Here is a 20,725-nt window from a genome sequence, read left to right on the forward strand (position 1 = left end):
TCACTAGGGCCATGACAAGTGCTGATGACTGCTGGACAGATCACCGATTCATTCGATCCACAATGGCCATTAATACTGTTCCTCAACGCAGGCTCCAAGGAAGAAAACAAAGGCATAAAATGAACATCCATGCCCTTCAAGATCCTATTAACTGAGCTTGCTTTCAAACAACTCTCAAGAAACATCTACCGACGGAACTCCCTGAAAATGTTGAGGAACACTGGATTAAACTAAAGACATCCATTACTGCAGCATGTGAACAAACTATTGGATACCAAACTAAGAAACATCAGGAATGGTTTGATGAGAATGATAATGAGATTGAACATATCATTGACAAGAAAAGGAAAGCCTTCCAGATATGGCAGAAAGACATTAACTGTGCTGCTAAGAAAAAAATATATGCCAGTGCAAAGGCTGATGTCCAAAGAAGAACTAGAGAACTTAAGAACGCCTGGTGGATAAAGAAAGCTCAAGAAATCCAGCACTTTGCAGATGCTCACGATGCATGCGGCTTTTTTAATGCCACAAAGGCCATCTATGGACCAACAAATTACGGTACAAATCCCTTACGTTCTATGGATGGTACCAACCTTCGTAAGGATAGTCTATTGCACTGTGCTGGAAACTGCATTACCATGACCTCCTTAATCTTAACTATTGTGGCTGGTGAGGTCTTCTCGCAAATCCCACAACAACAAACTAGAGATTGAGTTTGCAGTATCCCCTAATTTGGATGAAGTCAGTAAAGCCATGAAGAATAACAAAGCTAGTGGTCCTGATGGGATTCCTGCTGAAGTCTTTAAAGAAGGTGGGCCTGAACTTACACAACAACTTCATAAGCTCATCAAAAAAATCTGGATGAGGGAGGAAATCCCGGAAGACATTAGGGACGCCATAATTCACCCTTTTTAAGAAGGGAGATAGAACAGATTGTGGGAACTATTGAGGTATCTCTCTTCTTGCTACTGCAGGTAAAATCCTTGCAAGGATCCTTGCAGATTGCTTCCTACCAATCTCAGAGGATGTCCTCCCCGAACCTCAAAATGGTTTCCACCCTTCCAGCGGGACAGTGGATATGATCTTCACTGCACAACAGCTTCAAGAAAAATGCCAGGAACAGAATCGACATTTATATACGGCATTTATTGATCTAACACCTTTGATACTGTGAATTGAACCGCTTTCTGGACCATCCTTATGAAAACTAGATGCCCTGATAAATTTGTGAATATTTTGTGACTCCTTCATGACAACATGACAGCGACAATTTTGGATAACAATGGCTTTCAGAGCGATCCATTCAGACTCGGATCAGGTGTAAAACAGGGATGTGTCATTGCTCCTACCTTATTTGCTATCTTAATTGCTATGATTCTACACCTTATTGAGGGGAAATTTCATACTGGTGTGGAAATCATATATCGAACAGATGGAAAGCTTTGTAATCTCAGTAGGCTGGAAGCAAAAAGTAAGGTAATGTCAACCTCTGTCGTAGAACTTCAATATGCCAATGATAATGTAGTCTCCGCACATTCAAAGAAAGATCTTCAAACTATCCTAAATGTCTTTGCAGAAGCATATTGAAAACTTGGGCTCTCACTTATTAAAAAAGCCAAAGTGCTTCATCAGCAGGTGTGAACTAGTCCCTCTGTAGCACCATCAAACCAGCTTAATGTTGTGACGCTGGAGAACGTTAATCACTTCCCCTATCTTGGCAGCCATCTCTCTGTAAAAGCTGATATCAATGCTGAAATTCAACATTGTCTGAGCTCTGCGAGTGCCACATTCTCCCGCATGAAGCGTAGAGTGTTCGAGGATCGGGATATTTGCAGGGAGACCAAAATGCTTATTTACAAAGCCATTGTACTGCCGACCTTACTGTACGCCTGTGAAACATGGACCATTTAAACGCCACTCCCAACTTCTTGAAAGATTCCACCAACGCTACCTCCGGAAAATTCTGCAAATTACTTGGGAAGACAGATGGACTAATGTTAGTGTTTTGGTAGCAAAGGCTACCAGTGTTGAAACAATGATCCTGCCCTAGAAGTGAAACATAACATGGAAAAAACTTGAAGGGCTTACTAGACGTTACAGCAGCACAACTCTACTTTGATCACTTAATCTAAAGCAGGGGTGGACTGTGAAAATTAAAGTATTATATGGCAGAAGTGGGTGGGGGGTGCTGAATCCGTCCCTACCTTTGCTTCTCGCATCTCATTCTCTAAAATTCTCCCCGATCATCCCTCCCCCCAAAGCAGGAGTTATTTCTGGTTTCAGAGACTGCTGGGAGGAAAACAGCTGAGGCAAAGTAGTTCTGGGTGAGGAGAAGGGCATGGTATGGCTGAGAAGACCCACCCACCCATGTGGTTGAGATGGCAATCCAATTCTGACATACAGCTGTGGTGCCATCACATCTAGCTTGACCTTGAAAACAATTCAAAGTAAATCTCAAACTCATTCTAACCATGCTTTTTCAGCGTAACTTTTTTTTTCTGCTTGACTTTCCTGCTAATTCATTTAACTGCTAAATTCTCTAAAACAGAGGTACATAAGGATCTACTGGTAGATCAGCTGAACGATTTGCAGTGTCAACAGTTTATTCCCATTTGTTTAATAACACCCACCCACACATCCACGCACACTTCAGTTTAAATTGTTCAGATTAGATTTGTACGTGTACGTGCAGATTATCTCACTAGATGGCTTATGAGGTTCAGCGTACAATTGGCTTGGCCCTTGCACCACCATTTTCCATCAGCTTTGTCTCCTGAGCTACTATTTTGCATCTGGGTCTGTTTAGTATGTTCAGGCTAATATATAAACAGATATGAGAGTACAGAGAGGAAATCACAGCTGCTTTGCTCCTCCCAAATCTTTTTTACTTCTTCCCTACACTGAGCTTAAAAAATTCTCTTTTGTGGCTCCTCATCTCTGCAATTTGTTCTCAAATGAAGCTTGCCTGGCTGACTCTCTGCTGACATTCAGAAGACTTTGGAAAACCTTCCTGTTGAGGAAGGCCTTTGGAATTCTACAGAGATGATAAAGTTTGTTTTAATATACTGCTACTCGCTTAGGCAGTTTGGTTGTAGGGTTTGTTTTTAATGGTCTCTAATCAGATTTTTTTGGTTGCAAGTCTTACAAGTCCAATGGGGCTAGTTCAACCAGTATCAACGTTATATAATAAAAATACGATCCCAGTGAATTCAGAGCGTTCTTTCAAAATGCTTAACAATAGCATCTGGCCCTTTTCCTGTCTCCCATCTTCAGGAGGATGGAGGGAACAGCTTCAGTTGAGAGTTAAGTAGCTGGTGTGTGGAGCAGAATAGGGAGATCAATAGGTGAAGCTGCAGGAAGGGGCTGCGCTGTTACAATCTTGAGCTGTCACTGCAGATATAACTTGACTGACCAGGATGTGTGCATGCACATAAGGGAATGAAGACAATTTTGCCTTTCGGAGGCAGTCCCCTTGCACCACACTGAATGTCACTCTATTTTCAAAGAAAGGGTCCCTGATTTTCAGGGGATCCAAGGGGCACTGATTAAGCCCAGGGCATGGAAGGAAAACCAGTTGCCCCCCATTGAATCTTAGCCTAAACTACTGTGCAAAATACATATAGCAACCGACAAGTACGCCTGCACACAGTTTTATGGTTAATAAGCAATGTGACAAACAAAAGGCAGCACACATTCATGGGAGTGAAGGTGTAACTATTTCCCCAGCATTTTATTAGATTTAATAGAAAACAATTGAATTTTTGGTTTCCAAAATCTGTAACACGCCACTTTTCATTGGTAACATATTAATAATGTATTAGGCACTCAGTTATTTAATCATATACAGAGACAGTGCTAATATTTGATAGAAAGCATAAGCTTTATAATTATGTCCTAACAACCCTCAGACAAGATCACCTGTGCAGTCCACCTCTCTGGATTCTTCTGTATGGTGAAAATTCCATGCCCGCTACTTTTGCTCTTAAAGCAGCACATCCTTCTACACTGGTGCAGAATTTCAGGCAATATGAAGATGGCATTTTGCACAGGTCGTGGACTTTCAGATGTTCTTTCAAACAAGAACTATCTATGAGATAGGCAAAGTTACGTAGGAAATTGAGATGGTGATAAATTCACATACCTTTCCTTAATAAAAAAACATTTAAGTTCTATCGGCAAAAGGGGACAGTGCATTTGGTTCAAATAACCTGCCCAGGTGCTGTTCACACTGTCTCAAAAACAGCTGCCATTTCCTTGAACTGATTGAAGAAATTCTAAAATGGAAAGAAAGGATGCATAAATATTTTGCATTCAGCCCATGATACGTACGTAGCACCTACAGCAGCCTACCCCAATCTTCTGCTCTCCAGATATTTTGGACTACAACTGCATCATCGCTACCCATGCTGGCCATTGGTCTAAAACAGCTCTAAGGCACCAAGTTGGGAAGGTGTTTGCCTTGTATGCCCGATTCCAAATTTCCATTCAGGGCCATTTCACACTGCAGGCTTTTGCATTTCTTAAATCTTCCTTCTCTCATATAGAAATTCCTCCTGCTTTCTCGTTATGGACAGCCACTGTTATGCAAATAACTGCTTCAGTGACCGGCTACCATGGAACATAGAATCAGTGACGTGTCCATTACAACACAGTTTATTTGTAATCACATTCGAACAAGTACCAACCTTTAAATGTTAAATTACACAAAGATTGTATACAAACCTGAAATTGTGGAACTGTCATTTCAAATGTTTTGCTTGTGATGTGCCCTGAAGCATCTGCCACTTTTATTGTAATTGTAACATAAGGAGACTTCAAAGATTTACAACTGTCAGAGCTCACTGCCATCCCCAGCTTCCACTGAAAATCAATAAGCTGCAAACAAAAGACAAAACATTCCAGATACTGTGGCCAACAGAGTTATTTGAGGCTGAACATGCCAGTTATGCATTCTGCCAAATGCAAGACCAAACTAGGGTTTGACATTCCATTAGTGACCCTTGAGTTCATGCACTGTTTCTTTCCTTCAGGTGCTTCCTTGACTTTCTGGTTCACAGCAAACCATATTGTGCTAATTTAGAAATTAACTGGCTCAGCTCACATTAAAACACAGTTTAAAAATAAATTTATCCTTCAATGCAAGCAAGCAGTATGCCAGAGTGGCTTGTTGTCTGAACCCAGGCTCATGGGTTGTTCCCCCCAAACAAATCATGAGCGGTAAGCCAATCCTTGGTTACCACTTGCAGTTTGTTTGGAGAGAATTCCAGCATCAGCCCAGATTCAGACAACACAAGCCAGACTCTGGCTTTTACATCTGCAGCACAGAGACAGCAGCAAGAGCAGGGGAGGAACATCATGGGAATGTTTAAGCATGATGCTCATTCACATTAAACCATAGCTTTTTTTAAAAAAAATACCCTAAAGTTTAATACAGCATGAAAGCCAGGCCACTATGTCAGTTTGGGAAAACAATCATCTGCACCTGGAATTTACCAACCTGATATTCCTCATCTGAAATAATTTAATATACGAGCCAGTAGATTTCAGACTTCTTGAGAGAACATGTTCCATAGTGACTCATTTGTTGAGGAATCCCTGCATGGTGGCAAACATTCTAGCGTATATTTTAGGGTGCCGACTCTTCTCTATTCTGGGTATCGACCAATGCTGCTCAGCATGAATTGAATGCATGCTGGTTTCAACCTGGTTTGTTTCAAACAAACCATAGTTAATATTAATCATAGTTTGTCACCTGAGAGGACAACAATCTGTTGTTAAGCAAAATTGGAACCAAAAGCTTCCAAACTCTTTCTCATAGCTACTGGAAGAAGAGAGAGGAGAGCATGAATCCAAATCTTGCTGCAGCTAGTTCCTGACATGATAAACTATGGTTTAGTGTTATGCCTGAACATGGCCATAGCATTTCACCAATGTGCAACCAATGCATATTAATAGGATTACATAGCCATGGGTTTGTTATCCCACAGTTTGCAGGATCAGACCTACCATGTACTTTCGTGGCCCTGCCCATTATGACTTAAGATCTGGCAGGAAGGAATTAACTGGGTGAGTCCAAGAAGTGGTTAATGCCTCAACTCTAGCAAAGAGTGATGCCCACTGCATTGACAAAAGCAGTGGTGTGACCCCTTCTGAGGGGAGATTTTAGATCTTGGGATTGTAGATAACTATGGTTCAGCTGCAAATTTCCCTCTCACCCAGTCATGACTGTCTGGGGATTTGGACCATGGTATCATCAATATGCAGATGATACACAGTTCTCTATCACTCCATTCCATCTGAATCAGGAGAGACAGTGGAAATGGTGGACCAGTGCCTGGAGGCAGTGATGGGCCAGATGAGGCTGAATCCTGATAAAATCGAGGCACTGCAGATAGGTAGTTCCTAGGTTCAGGAATTAGGAAGAAGGCCTGCCCTGGATGAGGTAGGAACTTGTGCATAGCTTGGGGATTCCAAGCTGTCGCTGGAGGCCCAGCTGCCTTCAGTGTTGATAAGTGCCTATGCCCAGATACAGCTGGTTCAGATACAGCTATGGCCATTTCTGCACTAGAAGTGGCGCTTCAGTGATCAAATAACCTCTCATATGGCCTACTGCAACATGTTCTACATGGTGCTACACTTGAAGATGGTGTGAAATTGCAGCTACTGGAGAATGCCACTGCCAAGGTGTTATGTGGGGGGTGTTAAGATGGGATTATGTTACACTGATTCTTAAAATTCTGCACTAGGTGCCTGTTTGCCACCAGTATCAAGGTATTAGTACTGGTGTACAAAGTACTGTACGACTTAGAGCACAAGTACTGAAAGAAGCACCTTCTCTAATTTCTTCCAAACAATGCTTTAAGATTGGCAGGGGAGACCCGCCAGTCACCATGACACATGGAGCAATGTCATGAGGCAGGGCCTTCTTGGTGGTAGCCCATGACCCTCCACCGGTAAGTAAGGGCTGGACATCAAAGGAACAATTGGGAGTTTCAAAGTGGGCTCCCGATTGTTCCTGTGACAATGCTCCCAACCACCCATCAGCTGAGCATGCCTTGTTGAAGGAGGGGGAAACAGTTGCCATCCAATAGAAACTGTTTTTACCTCTCAGCATGCTTACCCCAGTAGCAGCAGCAGTGGGGGGGGGGAAGGGAGAAATAGTTCTCTGCTTCCTTCCTCTCCACTGTCACCACCACCACATTAAGCAAAAGAAGAATGCCTGCATTTCAAATTGCAGGCTTCTTTCTCGAGCTTCCCTCTGTGGCAATGGCAGCTTGGAAACCCGAGCAGAATTTTAATGAGTGGGCAGGACAACCCAGAAGTCAACCGCGTGGTACCTTAATGACATCATGTGATTGATAGGTGAACAGCCCTGCCCACCTGTCAAATTGGGTCCATGAAGCTGATCCTGATAAGGATCTCATCCATGGAGCCAAAAAGGTTCCCCACCCCTGGTGTAAGCAGGCAACAATGCTCAAGAAAAACTATACAGCTGAACATTTTACTTGGGTGCTTTGCAGAAGGATAACATTCTAGCGTTAACTTTCAACGGAATGAATTATTTACCTGTCCAACAGCTGCTACATTTTTAGCATCTTCTGACACTGTGATGGATCGTCCCTGCTCGTTCCATATGTGCCGAATAACCTGTACAGCTTGCTTTGGCAGAGCACCAACTGCATTGCCTAGTCTGGTGGAGAGTTCTTCTGACGAGAGTTTATTATTTGATGCTGTGCTAAACAAGAAAAGGAGATAGAAAAAAGTGGGGGACTTAAATACTATATTTTAAATAGAACAAAGGAAAATTTTAAAATATTGCTTTTCCCAGGAAGACTGCCTATTTTAGCAGTTTGCTTAAAAGAAGTACAATATTATCATTTATCACATTTATGGCTCACTCCTCCAGTGAGTTCCTGTGGTTATCTCATTGCATTCTCACAAAGAACACCATTAAGCAGAGGGAATCATGGTTTGTCTTGGGCCAGTGGTTTTTCCTCTTCAGGGAACCCTTTTCATCACGACATGTCTGCCAAAGAATAGGCAAGTGGTGGAACCCTTATGTATTGTAGAAGATGTGAGGGCAGGGGTGGTTAAGCCACAGATTATATATATAGCCTCCCAAAAAGATGGCCCTAGAGACTCTCCAACTTTAGCCAGCAGCAGCATTTTTACATACATTATGTTTTACACTGACCAGGTAGTTTCTGATATATCTGGCTTTCTGCAAAGTGCACCAAATCACTGCTTCCTCGTCTGATATTTTGCGCTTCTGCATTATCTTCCTGCTGATGTTGGGCAAACTGCTTTCTGTCTATGTATCACAAAGAGGGACAATTTGTCATGATTATTCTCAACTGCAGCCAAAGTGCCTGCTCTCAAGGGTGATCCGTCTTCCAAAGACATTGGTGAGAGCCAAATGATGCCAGCTGGGCTGAGCAACAGTTTTTTCCTCTCAAAAAATTAATGTTTTCCCCTCTAAAATGCTATGTTCCCCACCAACGCTGACCAGTACAGCAAAAATGCTGCTGAGCAGGTGAGTGTAAGTGCGCGCATGCCTGCTGCTAGGTCTGTCCTACCCCACAGTTAGGGTGCATGTGCACACACATGCATTTGTAAGCTGCTTGTGTGTATTCCCCTGCATGTATGTATTGCATGTGTATGTGCAGTTGTGTGCAGGGATGCATAGGTGACATGTGTGCACAGGCTGACATGTGGTCCTTAAAGGGGGTGGCCAAGCCACAACACCATCTTTGAGCCAAGAAAGGTTAGCCACCCTTGTTGTACAGGATAGCCCAGATCTCAACAGAACACTAAATACTTAACACTAAGTACTTGCAAGTTATGTGGAAGTTCAATAACAGTGATCAGTCAGTTTTTTCTTGAGGAGCCCCAGCTTGAAAACCCCTGCTCTTGTCTGTGAGTAGGAATTTATTTATTATTTATTTATTTATTATGAGATTTCTTAGTCACCCATCTGGCTGGTTAGCCAGCCACTCTGGGCGACGTACACGATAAAACAGTATATAAAACAGTTAAAAATTTAAAAACACAGTAAAACTAGCCCATTCCAAAAGCCTGCCTAAAAAACCAGGTCTTCAGGGTCCGGCGGAAGCTCATTATAGACGGGGCATGGCGTAGATCATTTGGGAGAGAATTCCATAGGGTGGGGGCCACAATTGAGAAGGCCCTCTCGAGTCCTCACCAGTCTAGCTGTTTTGACAGGTGGGATCCAGAGAAGGTCTTCTGAGGCTGATCTTGTTGAGCGGCATCCCTGTCGATGCTGGAGGCACTCCTTCAGATAAGCTGGGCCACAACCGTATAGGGTTTTAAAGGTTAAGACCAACACCTTGAATTGGGCTCGGTACACAACCGGTAACCAATGCAACTCCTTCAACACAGGAGTGATGTGATCTCTACGGCGGCCACCTGTAATCAGACGCGCCGCTGCATTTTGTACCAGCTGTAACTTCTGAACCGTTTTCAGTGGTAACCCCACGTAGAGCGCATTACAGTAGTCTAGGCAAGTGGTGATAAGGCATGTACCACCGGTGGGAGCAGATGATTGGGAAGGTAGGGTCGTAGCCTCCGTATCAGATGGAGTTGATACAGAGCTGCCCGGCTCACAGCCGAAACTTGAGCCTCCATGGACAGCTGGGAGTCAAGAATGACCCCCAGGCTACGGACCTGGTCTTTCAGGGGCAGTCGTACCCCGTTAAGCACCAGGTCTATATCTCCCAACCTTCCCTTGTCTCCCACAAACAGCACCTCGGTTTTGTCAGGATTCAGCTTCAGCTTATTCCTTCCCATCCAGCCACTCACCGACTCCAGACATTTGGACAGGGTTTCCACAGCCAACCTTGGTGAAGATTTAAATGAGAGATAGAGCTGTGTGTCATCTGCATACTGATGACACTGCAGCCCAAATCTCCTGATGATTGCTCCCAGCGGCTTTATATAGATGTTAAAAAGCATTGGAGAAAGGATAGACCCCTGTGGTACCCCACAAGTGAGGGGCCAGGGATCTGAAACCTCCTCCTCCAGTGCTACTCTTTGGTACCTCCCAGAGAGGAAGGAATGGAACCACTGCAATACAGTGCCCCCAATACCTAACCTCTGCAGGCGGTCCAAGAGGATACCGTGGTCAATGGTATCGAAAGCCGCTGAGAGATCGAGAAGGACAAGGAAGGTGCATTCGCCTCTATCCTACGCCCTTCTCATATCATCTACCAAGGCGACCAAGGCTGTTTCAGTCCCATGTCCTGGTCTGAAGCCCGATTGAAATGGATCTAGATAATCCGTTTCTTCAAAGTGTGCTTGCAGCTGTTTAGCCACCACCCGCTCAACTGCCTTGCCTAAGAATGGCACATTTGAGACTGGGCGAATTTACACCCAGATCACTCTGGTTAATAGATTTACGTATTTATTTAATATATTTACATATTCAGGGTTCCAGCTCTCTTCAGTTAGAAGTATCTCAAGCAGTAATGCTAAAAGTCTTCCTCATGACATCTGGCTTCTTATGTACAGGGAACCTTTGTGCCGAGTAGTACTCAGTAGTGCAAGGCCCCAGCTGTAGTCTGAAGTCATATGCCAAGACATTAGCAGCCAACAAGGTGAACCTGTTTGTACGGAGGACACTTTGTCCTCCTTCTCATTAATTAAACAAGGAAAAAAGTTCAGAAGGCACCTGACAAGCTTAGGAACACCCGTATGCATCCCAAGTCATAAATTCACAACCTTTAACCAAAGGTCAGCTTATAAGACAAAATGAATGTCTAGAATTTCAACAAAGTTTTCTTGAATGAGAAACTAGGCTTAAGAAACCTGGACTATAATGTAAATAAATATTTTTTAATTTACAAAAGCACTGCTCATAATTACAAATGTTATTTTTTTTAAAAAAAAAACATTAAGTGGTAAAGGTCATTTGGTAACTTATTACTGTAGAATGTATCATTCCAATATCTTCCATTTATTTTTTTCTGTGCAGAAAACCCCCCGTAAGGATGTATTTCCTGAATAGCTAAAGGAAACCAAGGCCTATGTTTGCTTACCTGAATACAAAGGAAATGGCATTAACTACCTTTGCCAGGTCACTAGTGACTATTTCAATCCCAGCTGCTTGAAATCTCTAGGAGGGAAGCACAGTTCATAGGGTTGTAACAGAGGACAAATTATGAAGCAGATTAATACACATACAAATTTATTTTCATATTACTATTAGCAATCCAGTTACCTGACATAGTTCCACTGTATTTACAGCTGGGATCTGACATTGGAGATACTGAATAATTTGTTCACACTGCAAAGAAAAAAGATTTCAGTGGTTCTTAGATGTAACTGCTTGTTAACTGCAAATGAAATTTGTGGAATTTAAACGTATATTTTTTTCTGAAAGCTGCATTTATTTGCTATCAATATATGAGCAATAAAAAAGTGTGGTAGACAGATCCCTGGTTTTATTACTGTCCTAAAACATTTAGACTCCTAAGCCACACAATCAATATGGTGTCCCACTGTGATAATATTAAATAACTGACAATCAGCTAGGTACTTATCAACTTCATGGTAGGGAAGGCCTCGACAGGAAGATTTTCATGATTTACCTAAGGCTGCAAGCTTTATCATCATCATCATCATCATCATCGTTTATTTGTATGCTACCTTTCCACAGTAATCTATACTCAAGGTGGCCCACAACATTAACAAAGTTACATAATTCACTGTTACAAAATTCAAATGATTGAATAAAGTTCTGAAATGCACAATAAATTGAAACAATACCCTTGTAATTCACAATAAGGTTCAATAATAATAATACAAAAACATAATCCCAATAGCAGCAAAAATAACTAATCAGCAGAAATAAATTTGGCCCAAACAAAAGGCTAACTAAAGGTTTTACTTGATTAATTAATGAATGCAAATTTTAAATAATTGAGACTGATAGTTAAATGCTTCTTTGGTTGTGGTGTGCCACTAAAATATTAAGGATGCCCTTGTAAGTTCTCTCACGCATCATATCTGCAACAGTGGATCTGTATTAAGGTCTTGCAAATTATCTTTAAAAGTTAAAAAATGTACTGCCTTCAAGTCGATTCCGACTTATGGCGACCCTATGAATAGGGTTTTCATGAAGCTGAGAGGCAGTGACTGGCCCAAGGTCACCCACTGAGCTTCATGGCTATGTGGGGATTCAAACCCTGGTCTCCCAGGTCGTAGTCCTACACCTTAACCACTACACCACATTGGCTCTCTTAAAAGGTAAACAATCAACTAAAAAGTCCTGAGCTGGCCAAGAGCTCTAAATCTTTCAGTAAAGAGCAGGGCCGGTTCTAAAGGGTGGCCAGGTGGGGCACTGGCCCAAGGGCTCCTAGAGCTACAGGGGCCCCTCCGCTCCCCTTCTGCGATCCTCAGCAAGAGCCGCAGATCACAGGACAGGAGCTTCCAAGCCACCTGCCATCCCCCCGCTTTACCTACCTTTCTCTCTGCTGTTTTTTGCCGCTGCGTGCACTGCGCACGCAGAGTTGCCATCAATCAAGATGGCAGTTGAGGTTTCCCTAAGGTGCTGAGGCCTCTGCCACCTCCAAGATCACGGAAGGGGAGCAGAGGGGCCCACGGCAGGCTGGTGCCCAAGGGCCCCAGCATGCCTGGGGCCAGCCCTGGTAAAGAGGTATAGGCCTGGTTCATACATCAATTTAAGGCAAACTATGGCTTACCAGGACTGCACACACATGTTGGCTCCCAGAAAGGACCCACTGGTCCTGTTAGCTCAGTGTGGTGTGGCAGCTAAACTAAGGTTTGGCTTAGCCTGTCATCTGAATGCAGGATTGTGGTTAAGCTCTCTGCTCCTTATCCACAATTGGAAGCCAACAACAAACTCTTGAGAAAAGTGGCTGTAAACTCCTCCCCAAGAGCCATCAGGTTCACGTTAAGCCATGGCTTATTACATGTGAATGCGGCCATAATCTGAATAGACTAGAATTTAGATTATTTCGACCCTAATGATTTGTGGGAGATGATTCTTGAATGAGTTCAGTTAAATAATACAAGCATATCTGAAGCTTAACCAGATAAAAATTATCCTCTACTTAAATATGAATTGGTAGGATTATGTTTATGAACAGTGCTATCCTCTGCATATTTACTCAGATTTACATTCCACAGTGTTCAGTTGCACTTACTCCCAGGGACAAAGGACTGCAGCCGAAGTCTTAACAAGGAAGTCTGGAAAATATTCCAGTCCCACATGTGGCAACATGGCTCCAGCTTACAATACACTAAAGCAAAATTGACTTTCCTTCATGAAACTGCACATCAGAAATTTTAGGAAGTAAATTACAAAACCTGTTAAGACGCACAACACAGGAAAATCGCAATTAAATTATACATGATTAAAACAGGAAAAGGAGATTGATGTTACTTACTAGCTCTGCAAACAAATCCTGTGGTATTGTTTTAATTATGTCTGTTGTGGTGCCAAAATCTACAATACAGAGAGAAGATTTTATTGGGTTTCATACTTTAATCACTGTGCAGTCCTTACCCTAATCTGTGCCACTGGAGGGGGTTAATAGAGGGGACACTCTGCTGGCAGAGAGGACTCCACCTCCGCTGCTTAGGGTCCTGATGCACCCAGCAGGGTAGAAAATGAATGCCAGTGGGTAGCCCACTGGCAATAGCCTGAAGAAAAGCCCCCAAATAGGGCATACCGCTGGTGGGTTTCAATCACCTGGGGCCCTTCAGCTGCACCTGTCTGGCTTCACCTAGCACAGCTAAAAAGAAGAGAAAAGCCATTCCCCATCTTTCACCCTGGCTGGCAACAGAAGCAGGGCTTGGGACACAGCAACTCCCCCTCTCTTCCCCTGCTGGGGTTCAAGATTGCTCTGAACATTTTTTTTAAAAAGTTATTTGCTATTAGTTATTATACAGCCACGAGAGTTTTCCTTTTGGAAAGGAAAGGAAAGGGGCTTCCCCTCTGCACAGTGCCCACCCATGCACCCAATCTCCTCCCCTTCTTGTGTCTCCCCCAGGTCAGTTTCACCTATCCTGACCATGATTGCACAGGAGTAAATCCCATTGAATTAAAAAAACATGCAAATGATCAAACCATCCCCTCCCTCTTGCCCCCTCCTCGCCCATCCCCTTCCAATACCCCCCTTCTCCCCCCCCATGGTCAGTTTTAACTATCTTAACCATGATAGCATGGGAGTAAATCCCACTGAACTTGATAAGCATGCAAATGATCAGACCTGCCTTTCCCCATCCCTCTCCCTTCCTCCCCTCCCTTCTTCCTCCCCTCCCTTCTTCCTCCTCCCCTGCCCACTCCAGCCCTCCCTCCCTCCATCTTCCCCCCCATGGTCAGTTTCACCTATCCTAAGCATGATCGCACAGGAGTAAATCCCACTGACCTCAATAAGCATGCAAATGATCAATCCATTCTCAACAAACTTGCACAGGATCCCATTTCTTACCTTCCGCATTAAAAAGCAGAGAAATTCACTAATAGGTAAAAAAACCCTTGCGGTTTAAGAATGTACCTATATCCCACAGATATTTCTATCAAACTTTAAAAAGCAGGGAATTTGGGCAGCTATAGTGAATGCACCAGGGGAGCAGGAGACCTGACCTCCTCTCTGAGATATCGGACTGCCCTACAAATTTGTCAAAATGCGAATACAATTTGGGTTGGTCTTTCATAGTCCAATCCACTTCCTGTGTAGCTTGGTAACATGTGCCTCTGAGCATCTGGTGAGTGGTGGCAACTTCTTCCAAGCTACACAGGAAATGGATTGGACTGTGAAAGACCAACCCAAATTGTGTTTGCATTTTTACAAATTTGTAGGGCAGTACAGTGATTAAGGTGTTGGACTATGACTTGGAAAACCAGGGTTCAAATCCCCACACAGCCATGAAGCTCACTGGGTGACCTTGGCCCAGTCACTGCCTCTCAGCCTCAGAAGAAGGCAATGGTAACCCCCTCTGAATACCGCTTACCATGAAAACCCTGTTCATAGGCTCACCATAAGTTAGAATCAACTTGAAGGCAGTACATTTACATTTTTTTTACAAAATCTCAGAGAGGAGATCAGATCTCCTGCTCCCCTGGTGCATTCATTGTAGCTGCCTAATTTCCCCACTTTTAAAAGTTTGATAGAAATATCCTTTGGCTATCAGTGTGTTCTTTAGCAGCAAGGTTTTTTGCCTATTAGTGAATAATAATATTTTGGCTTTACTCTTCAATTCAACTAATGAATGAATAAAGAGGAATGGCTTTCCACTCAATAGTGTCAGCAAAATCCATACCACTGGTATCAGTGTTTGCTGGATAAGCAAAGTAATGATAAATATTACAAATCAACCCCCAGATGCCTATAGTCCATACAAGTTTGGAATATAGCAGAACAATGACCTCAAGTTGTTTGAGGGAAAGTATATTCAGAAACATGTCAAAAAATTCAAATATCCACTTGAGTCCATTAGAAAAAAAGACTAAAAAAAACCATAGGGCAACTTCTTTTAAGACAACCGGAAGCAGGAACCTGTAGCCCTCCATATGTTGTCGGACTTTGACTCTTATGAGTCCCAGCCAGCATGACCAATGGTCAAGGATGATGGGAGTTGTAATCTAACATCTGAAGGGCCACAGGTTTTCCATTGATAACAGTCCTAAAAGGCCACATCATTTTCCTACAAAAAGGAGAGACACTAACCCTATTCAGGCATTGATTATGCTGCTTAAGTAAACATTTCAGGGGAGCATATACAAAAATCAGGATTCCAAAATGCACAGGAACCTCCACAAGTACAGTACTGTACACTTCCCTGCTGAAAACAGATATCCTCGGACTTGTGTACACTCTCTCGTCCTCCAATGTTCTTTGAAACTGGATTAACATAACTAGGAAAAGGGACTATTTAAATTGGGCAAGGGCACAGATTTGCACCAAACTGAGGGACTATTTAAATCTGATAGTGGCCCTGATCATAGCCATGTGAACAAACCTACACACAAGTAATTTCTTCAGGGACCAAGTACACATGGTGACTTAAAAGTACATTTTGGCTCTTTCTTATAAGCTGTTAAACACAACTACAAACACGCAGTTACACACATCCAGTATAACACGTGGAAAGCCTATATGAGTGCAATACCTATCGTTTCTAATTCAGGCTACAATACAAGTCCCACTGAAACAGAGGACTTACTTGCAATTAGACTTCTTGAGAAAGGGTCGTAAAAGATAAATAGCAGGGAAGCGTGATGCCACACACTTAAAGCACATTTTCTCCCCACAGAACCCTGGGATCTGTAGTTTGTTAAGTGTGCTAGGAACTGTAGCTCTGCGAGGGATAAACTATAGTCCCCAGTATTCTTGGGGAGGCATACGTGTGTTTTCTAGGTAGGAAGCGCTGGAGCGGCATTAAGACTCAATATAGCCTAGGAAGTACTTGGGTTTCCAGAAGCATAATCTACAACCAATCCTACAGCCTCACCTTACGTGCATTTACTCTGAAGTAAGTCCCGCTATGTTCAATAAGGTTCACTCCCAGGAAAACGTATAGCGAACTCCAGCACTTTTCCTTTCCTTCCCACTCAACTCTCCAACACGTTTCTGTGCTACTTCTACCATAGTCTCGTCCCAAACGTAATTGGCGCCAGCACCACCGAATTGCCCCCAAAACTCACCCCAAGGTTCGAGCGGCCTCCCGAACACCATCGCGGCAGCTCCTGCAGCCATTGACAGAAAAAGACACGCCCTCTAGCTGGTCTCCCATCACACTGCCGGGGTATATGAGCAAGCGAAAAACTGTGCTCTGATTGGTTATTTTTGAAGCTGCACCTACCCACAGAAAGCTTTTATCTCTTCGGAAGCTTTCCTTCTATCCAATCAGAATATGTAGTTCCCTCCTCTCCCTTTGCTTCAAATGGATGACAGGAGCGTAGGACCACCCTCGGACGTCTCAGATCTTGTGTTATTTCTTTAGTTCATTGCTTTTGCAGGCTAGGACAGGGAAAGTATGTAAGATTTTGCGCGAGTATTTATCTGGGAGTAAGTCTTGCAATCCAATACACACTTACCTGGAAGTAAGTCCCACTGAGCCCAATAGAGATTATTTCTGAGTAGACATGAACTGCATTGCAGCGTCTCCTGTTTGACTAACGTGGGACTTCCGTCCGAGTAAGCAAGGAATCTTGCTCGACCTGAAAGCCACTCCCCTCCCATCTCGTGTCATGCTCTAAACTAAGCACAGTCCCGTGTATGAGGGAAGAGATCATTTCATCCCTGCAGTACACTGGCTATTCTTGCCAAAATCTCTTCTACCATATATCTACTAAGGCTGAAATCCAGGATCCATTGCCATGAGAGTAAACCCCAATGAACACAATGGGATTTATTTCAAGTTCACATGTTTGGGATTGCACTAGATAGGTACAGGGCCCTTATCCCCTTTGCACCTAGTTACTTTATGTATTAAATTATGCTGCCAGTATGCTTCAGAATTGACTGACTGGATTTTTAAAGGGGAAAAAATGAAAAGTATTTCACAAAATGAGTACTTTGTCTCTAGAATTTGTTGTCACGGGTTATTATGACAGCAAGCAGCCGACTTTTTTTTAAAAAAGGAAAACCAAAGAGTCTGGTGGCAACTTATTATTATTATTTATTTAAAATATTTCTATCCCCCCCCTTCTCCCCTCAGGGCAGCTTATGATAAAATCGAACACATACATAATAAAATTGTACACAATAAACATTAAAATAAATTAAAATAGATAAAATACAATTAAAATACATAAAATTAGATGAGGAACGAGAGTCTGGAGTTGTACGACACACACAATAGGAACATGGAATGTGAGAAGCATGAACCACGGAAAGTTAGAAATTGTCAAGCAAAAAATGGAACGTATCAACATTACAATACTTGGCATGAGTGAATTACAATGGACAGGAATGGGACATTTTCAATCAGGCAACCACAAAATATTTTATGCAGGAAAGGAGAAATAAAGAAGAAATGGGGTTGCTTTAATAGTGAGAAGTGATGTAGCCAAAGCAATTAGGAGCTACAATGCAAGGTCTGAGCGAGTGATATCAATGAGATTAAACAGGAAACCTATTAACATAACCATCATCCAAGTATACGCTCCAATGTCAAACGCAGAAGAAAAAGAATTGGAGAGATTTTACGCAGAAGTACAGAAGGAAATTGATCACACACCAGAACAAGATATGATGATAATCATGGGGGACTGGAATGCAAAAGCAGGGAACAGAGAAGAACTAGGAATTGTGGGGAAATGGGGCTTAGGAGATAGAAATGAAGCAGAAGAAAGACTTATTGAATTCTGTGAAGCCAATAATTTGTTTCTTGCAAACACATTTTTGAGCAATCAAAAAGACGACAGTACACGTGGACATCACCAGATGGTCAATATAGGAATCAAGCTGATTATATAATTAGCAACAGAAGATGGAGAAGTTCCATACTTTCGGCAAAAACAAGACCAGCAGCAGACTGCGGTACAGATCATGAACTGGTTGTATCAAAAATCAGAGTAAAGCTAAAGAAGAAGAACAAAACAACCATAATGCCAAAATACAATTTAAATAACATCCCAGAAGAATATAAAGATCAAATAAGGAACAGATTTGAGGCTTTAAACTTAGTTGACAGAGAACCAGAAGAACTATAGACTGAAGTCAGAGACATTATCAGGGAAGAATGCAAAAAGACAATACCCTAGTTAAAAAGAGAGAAAGCCCTCAATGGATGATGGAAGAAACTCTTAAAATGGTTAAAGAGAGAAGGAAAGCAAAAGCAAAAGGAGATAGAAACACGGTCAGAACCCTAAGTGCAACAATACAGCGACTAGTACACAGGGACAAAGAGAACTATTACAATAGTTATTATATAGAAATAGAAGAGGACAACAAAAAGGGTAGAACAAGAGCCCTATTCCAAAAGATTAGAGAAATGAAAGAGAAATTTAAACCACAAGTAGGGATGTTGAATAATCAACAGGGGAACACACTGGCTGACCGAGATGAAATAAAAGGAAGATGGAAGGAATACACTGAAGAACTCTATAAAAGAGATGCAAGGATGACAGGCTCATTCATGGAGGAACTGTATGATGAAGAACCAGAAATTTTAGAATGTGAGGTAAAAACTGCTCTTAAAATACTTGGAAGAAACAAATCACCAGGAATAGATGGCATACCAATAGAGTTGCTACAAGCTACTGAGATGGAATCTGTCCAAATTTTGACAACAATTGTCAAGAAATATGGAAAACTAAACAATGGCCCACAGACTGGAAGTGTTCAATATATATCTCAATTCCAAAGAAAGGGGATCCCAAGGAATGCAGTAATTATCGAACTATTGCCTTAATATCCCATGCAAGTAAAGTAATGCTCAAGATTCTACAACAAAGGCTCTTGCCATATATGAAGCGAGAAATGCCAGATGTCCAAGCTGGATTTAGAAAGGGAAGAGGCACCAGAGATCATTTTGCAAACATACGTTGGATAATGGAACGGGGCAAGGAATTTCAGAAGAAAGCCACCCTATGCTTTATAGATTACAGCAAAGCCTTTGACTGTGTAGATCATAAAAACTATGGAATGCTTTAAAAGAAATGGGGGTGCCACAGCATCTGATTGTCCTGATGCGCAACCTATACTCTGGACAAGAGGCTACTGTAAGGACAGAATATGAAGAAACCAATTAGTTCCCAATAGAAAATGGTTTGAGACAGGGGTGTGTTTTATCACCCTATTTGTTTAATCTGTATGCAGAACATATCATATGGAAAGCGGGATTGGACCAAGATGAAGGAGGTGTGAGAATTAGAGGAAGAAATATCAATAATTTAAGATATGCAGACGATACCATACTAGTAGCAGAAACCAGTAATGATTTGAAACAAATGCTGATGAAAGTTAAAGAGAAAAGCACAAAAGCAGCTGAATGTCAAGAAGACTAAAGTAATGACAACAGAAGATTTATGTAACTTTACAGGTGACAATGAGGACACTGAATTTGTCAAGGATTATCAATACCTTGGCACAGTCATTAACCAAAATGGAGACAATAGTCAAGAAATCAAAAGAAGTCCAGGACTGGGTAGAGCAGCTATGGGAGAAGTAGAAAAGGTCCTCAAATGCAAAGGTGTTTCACTGAACACTAAAGTCAGGATCATTCAGAACATGGTATTCCTGATCTCTATGTATGGATGTGAATGTTGGACAGTGAAAAAGGCAGATAAGAGAAAAATCAACTCATTTGAAATGTGGGGCTGGAGGAGAGCTTTGCACATACCATGGACTGCGAAAAAGACAAATAATTGGGTGTTAGAACAAATTAAACCAGAACTGTCACTAGAAGCTAAAATGATGAAACTGAGGTTATCATACTTTGGACACATAATGAGAAGACCTGATTCACTAGAAAAGACAATAATGCTGGGGAAAACAGATGGGAGTAGAAAAAGAGGAAGGCCAAACAAGAGATGGATTGATTCCATAAAGGAAGCCACAGACTTGAACTTACAAGATCTGAACAGAGTGGTTCATGACAGATGCTCTTGGAGGTCACTGATTCATAGGGTCACCATAAGTCGTAATTGACTTGAAGGCACATAACAACAGCAACTTACACACACATACACATATATAGGGGAGTGGTACTGAAGGGATTAAAGAGGTAAAAA

The 20,725-nt window shown here is 42.2% G+C and overlaps 1 protein-coding gene across 2 annotated transcripts; it reads right to left on the reverse strand.

The window, feature by feature from the left end:
• Nucleotides 1-3,711: 3,711 nt before the first annotated feature.
• Nucleotides 3,712-16,835, reverse strand: COMMD6 (COMM domain containing 6). Of its 2 annotated transcripts, XM_061630009.1 has the most exons (7): nucleotides 16,691-16,835; nucleotides 13,428-13,486; nucleotides 11,237-11,302; nucleotides 11,055-11,131; nucleotides 7,567-7,735; nucleotides 4,723-4,875; nucleotides 3,712-4,274 (listed from the first exon to the last, which is right to left on the reverse strand). In XM_061630009.1, exons 1-7 carry the CDS (start codon nucleotides 16,740-16,742, stop codon nucleotides 4,224-4,226), a joined length of 627 nt encoding a protein of 208 aa, XP_061485993.1. In that variant the 5' UTR covers nucleotides 16,743-16,835; the 3' UTR covers nucleotides 3,712-4,223. The 2 variants fall into 2 exon arrangements, with proteins under 2 accessions (XP_061485993.1, XP_061485994.1); XM_061630010.1 differs by lacking the exons at nucleotides 13,428-13,486; nucleotides 16,691-16,835 and having other exon boundaries at nucleotides 7,567-7,730.
• Between the last annotated feature and the right edge of the window lie 3,890 nt (nucleotides 16,836-20,725).

Source organism: Rhineura floridana, chromosome 5, assembly GCF_030035675.1.
Source record: "Rhineura floridana isolate rRhiFlo1 chromosome 5, rRhiFlo1.hap2, whole genome shotgun sequence".
Classification (NCBI taxonomy): Eukaryota; Metazoa; Chordata; class Lepidosauria; order Squamata; family Rhineuridae; genus Rhineura; species Rhineura floridana.

Excerpts from the sequence above, each read along its gene's own strand:
- COMMD6 (XM_061630009.1), bottom strand. The coding sequence starts at position 16,742 with ATGGCTGCAGGAGCTGCCGCGATGGTGTTCGGGAGGCCGCTCGAACCT. Across the intron at positions 13,487-16,690 it reads GAGGCCGCTCGAACCTTGGG|ATTTTGGCACCACAACAGAC; the intron begins GTGAGTTTTGGG and ends TCTGTATTGTAG. Across the intron at positions 11,132-11,236 it reads ATACAGTGGAACTATGTCAG|AGATTTCAAGCAGCTGGGAT; the intron begins GTAACTGGATTG and ends CTTCCCTCCTAG.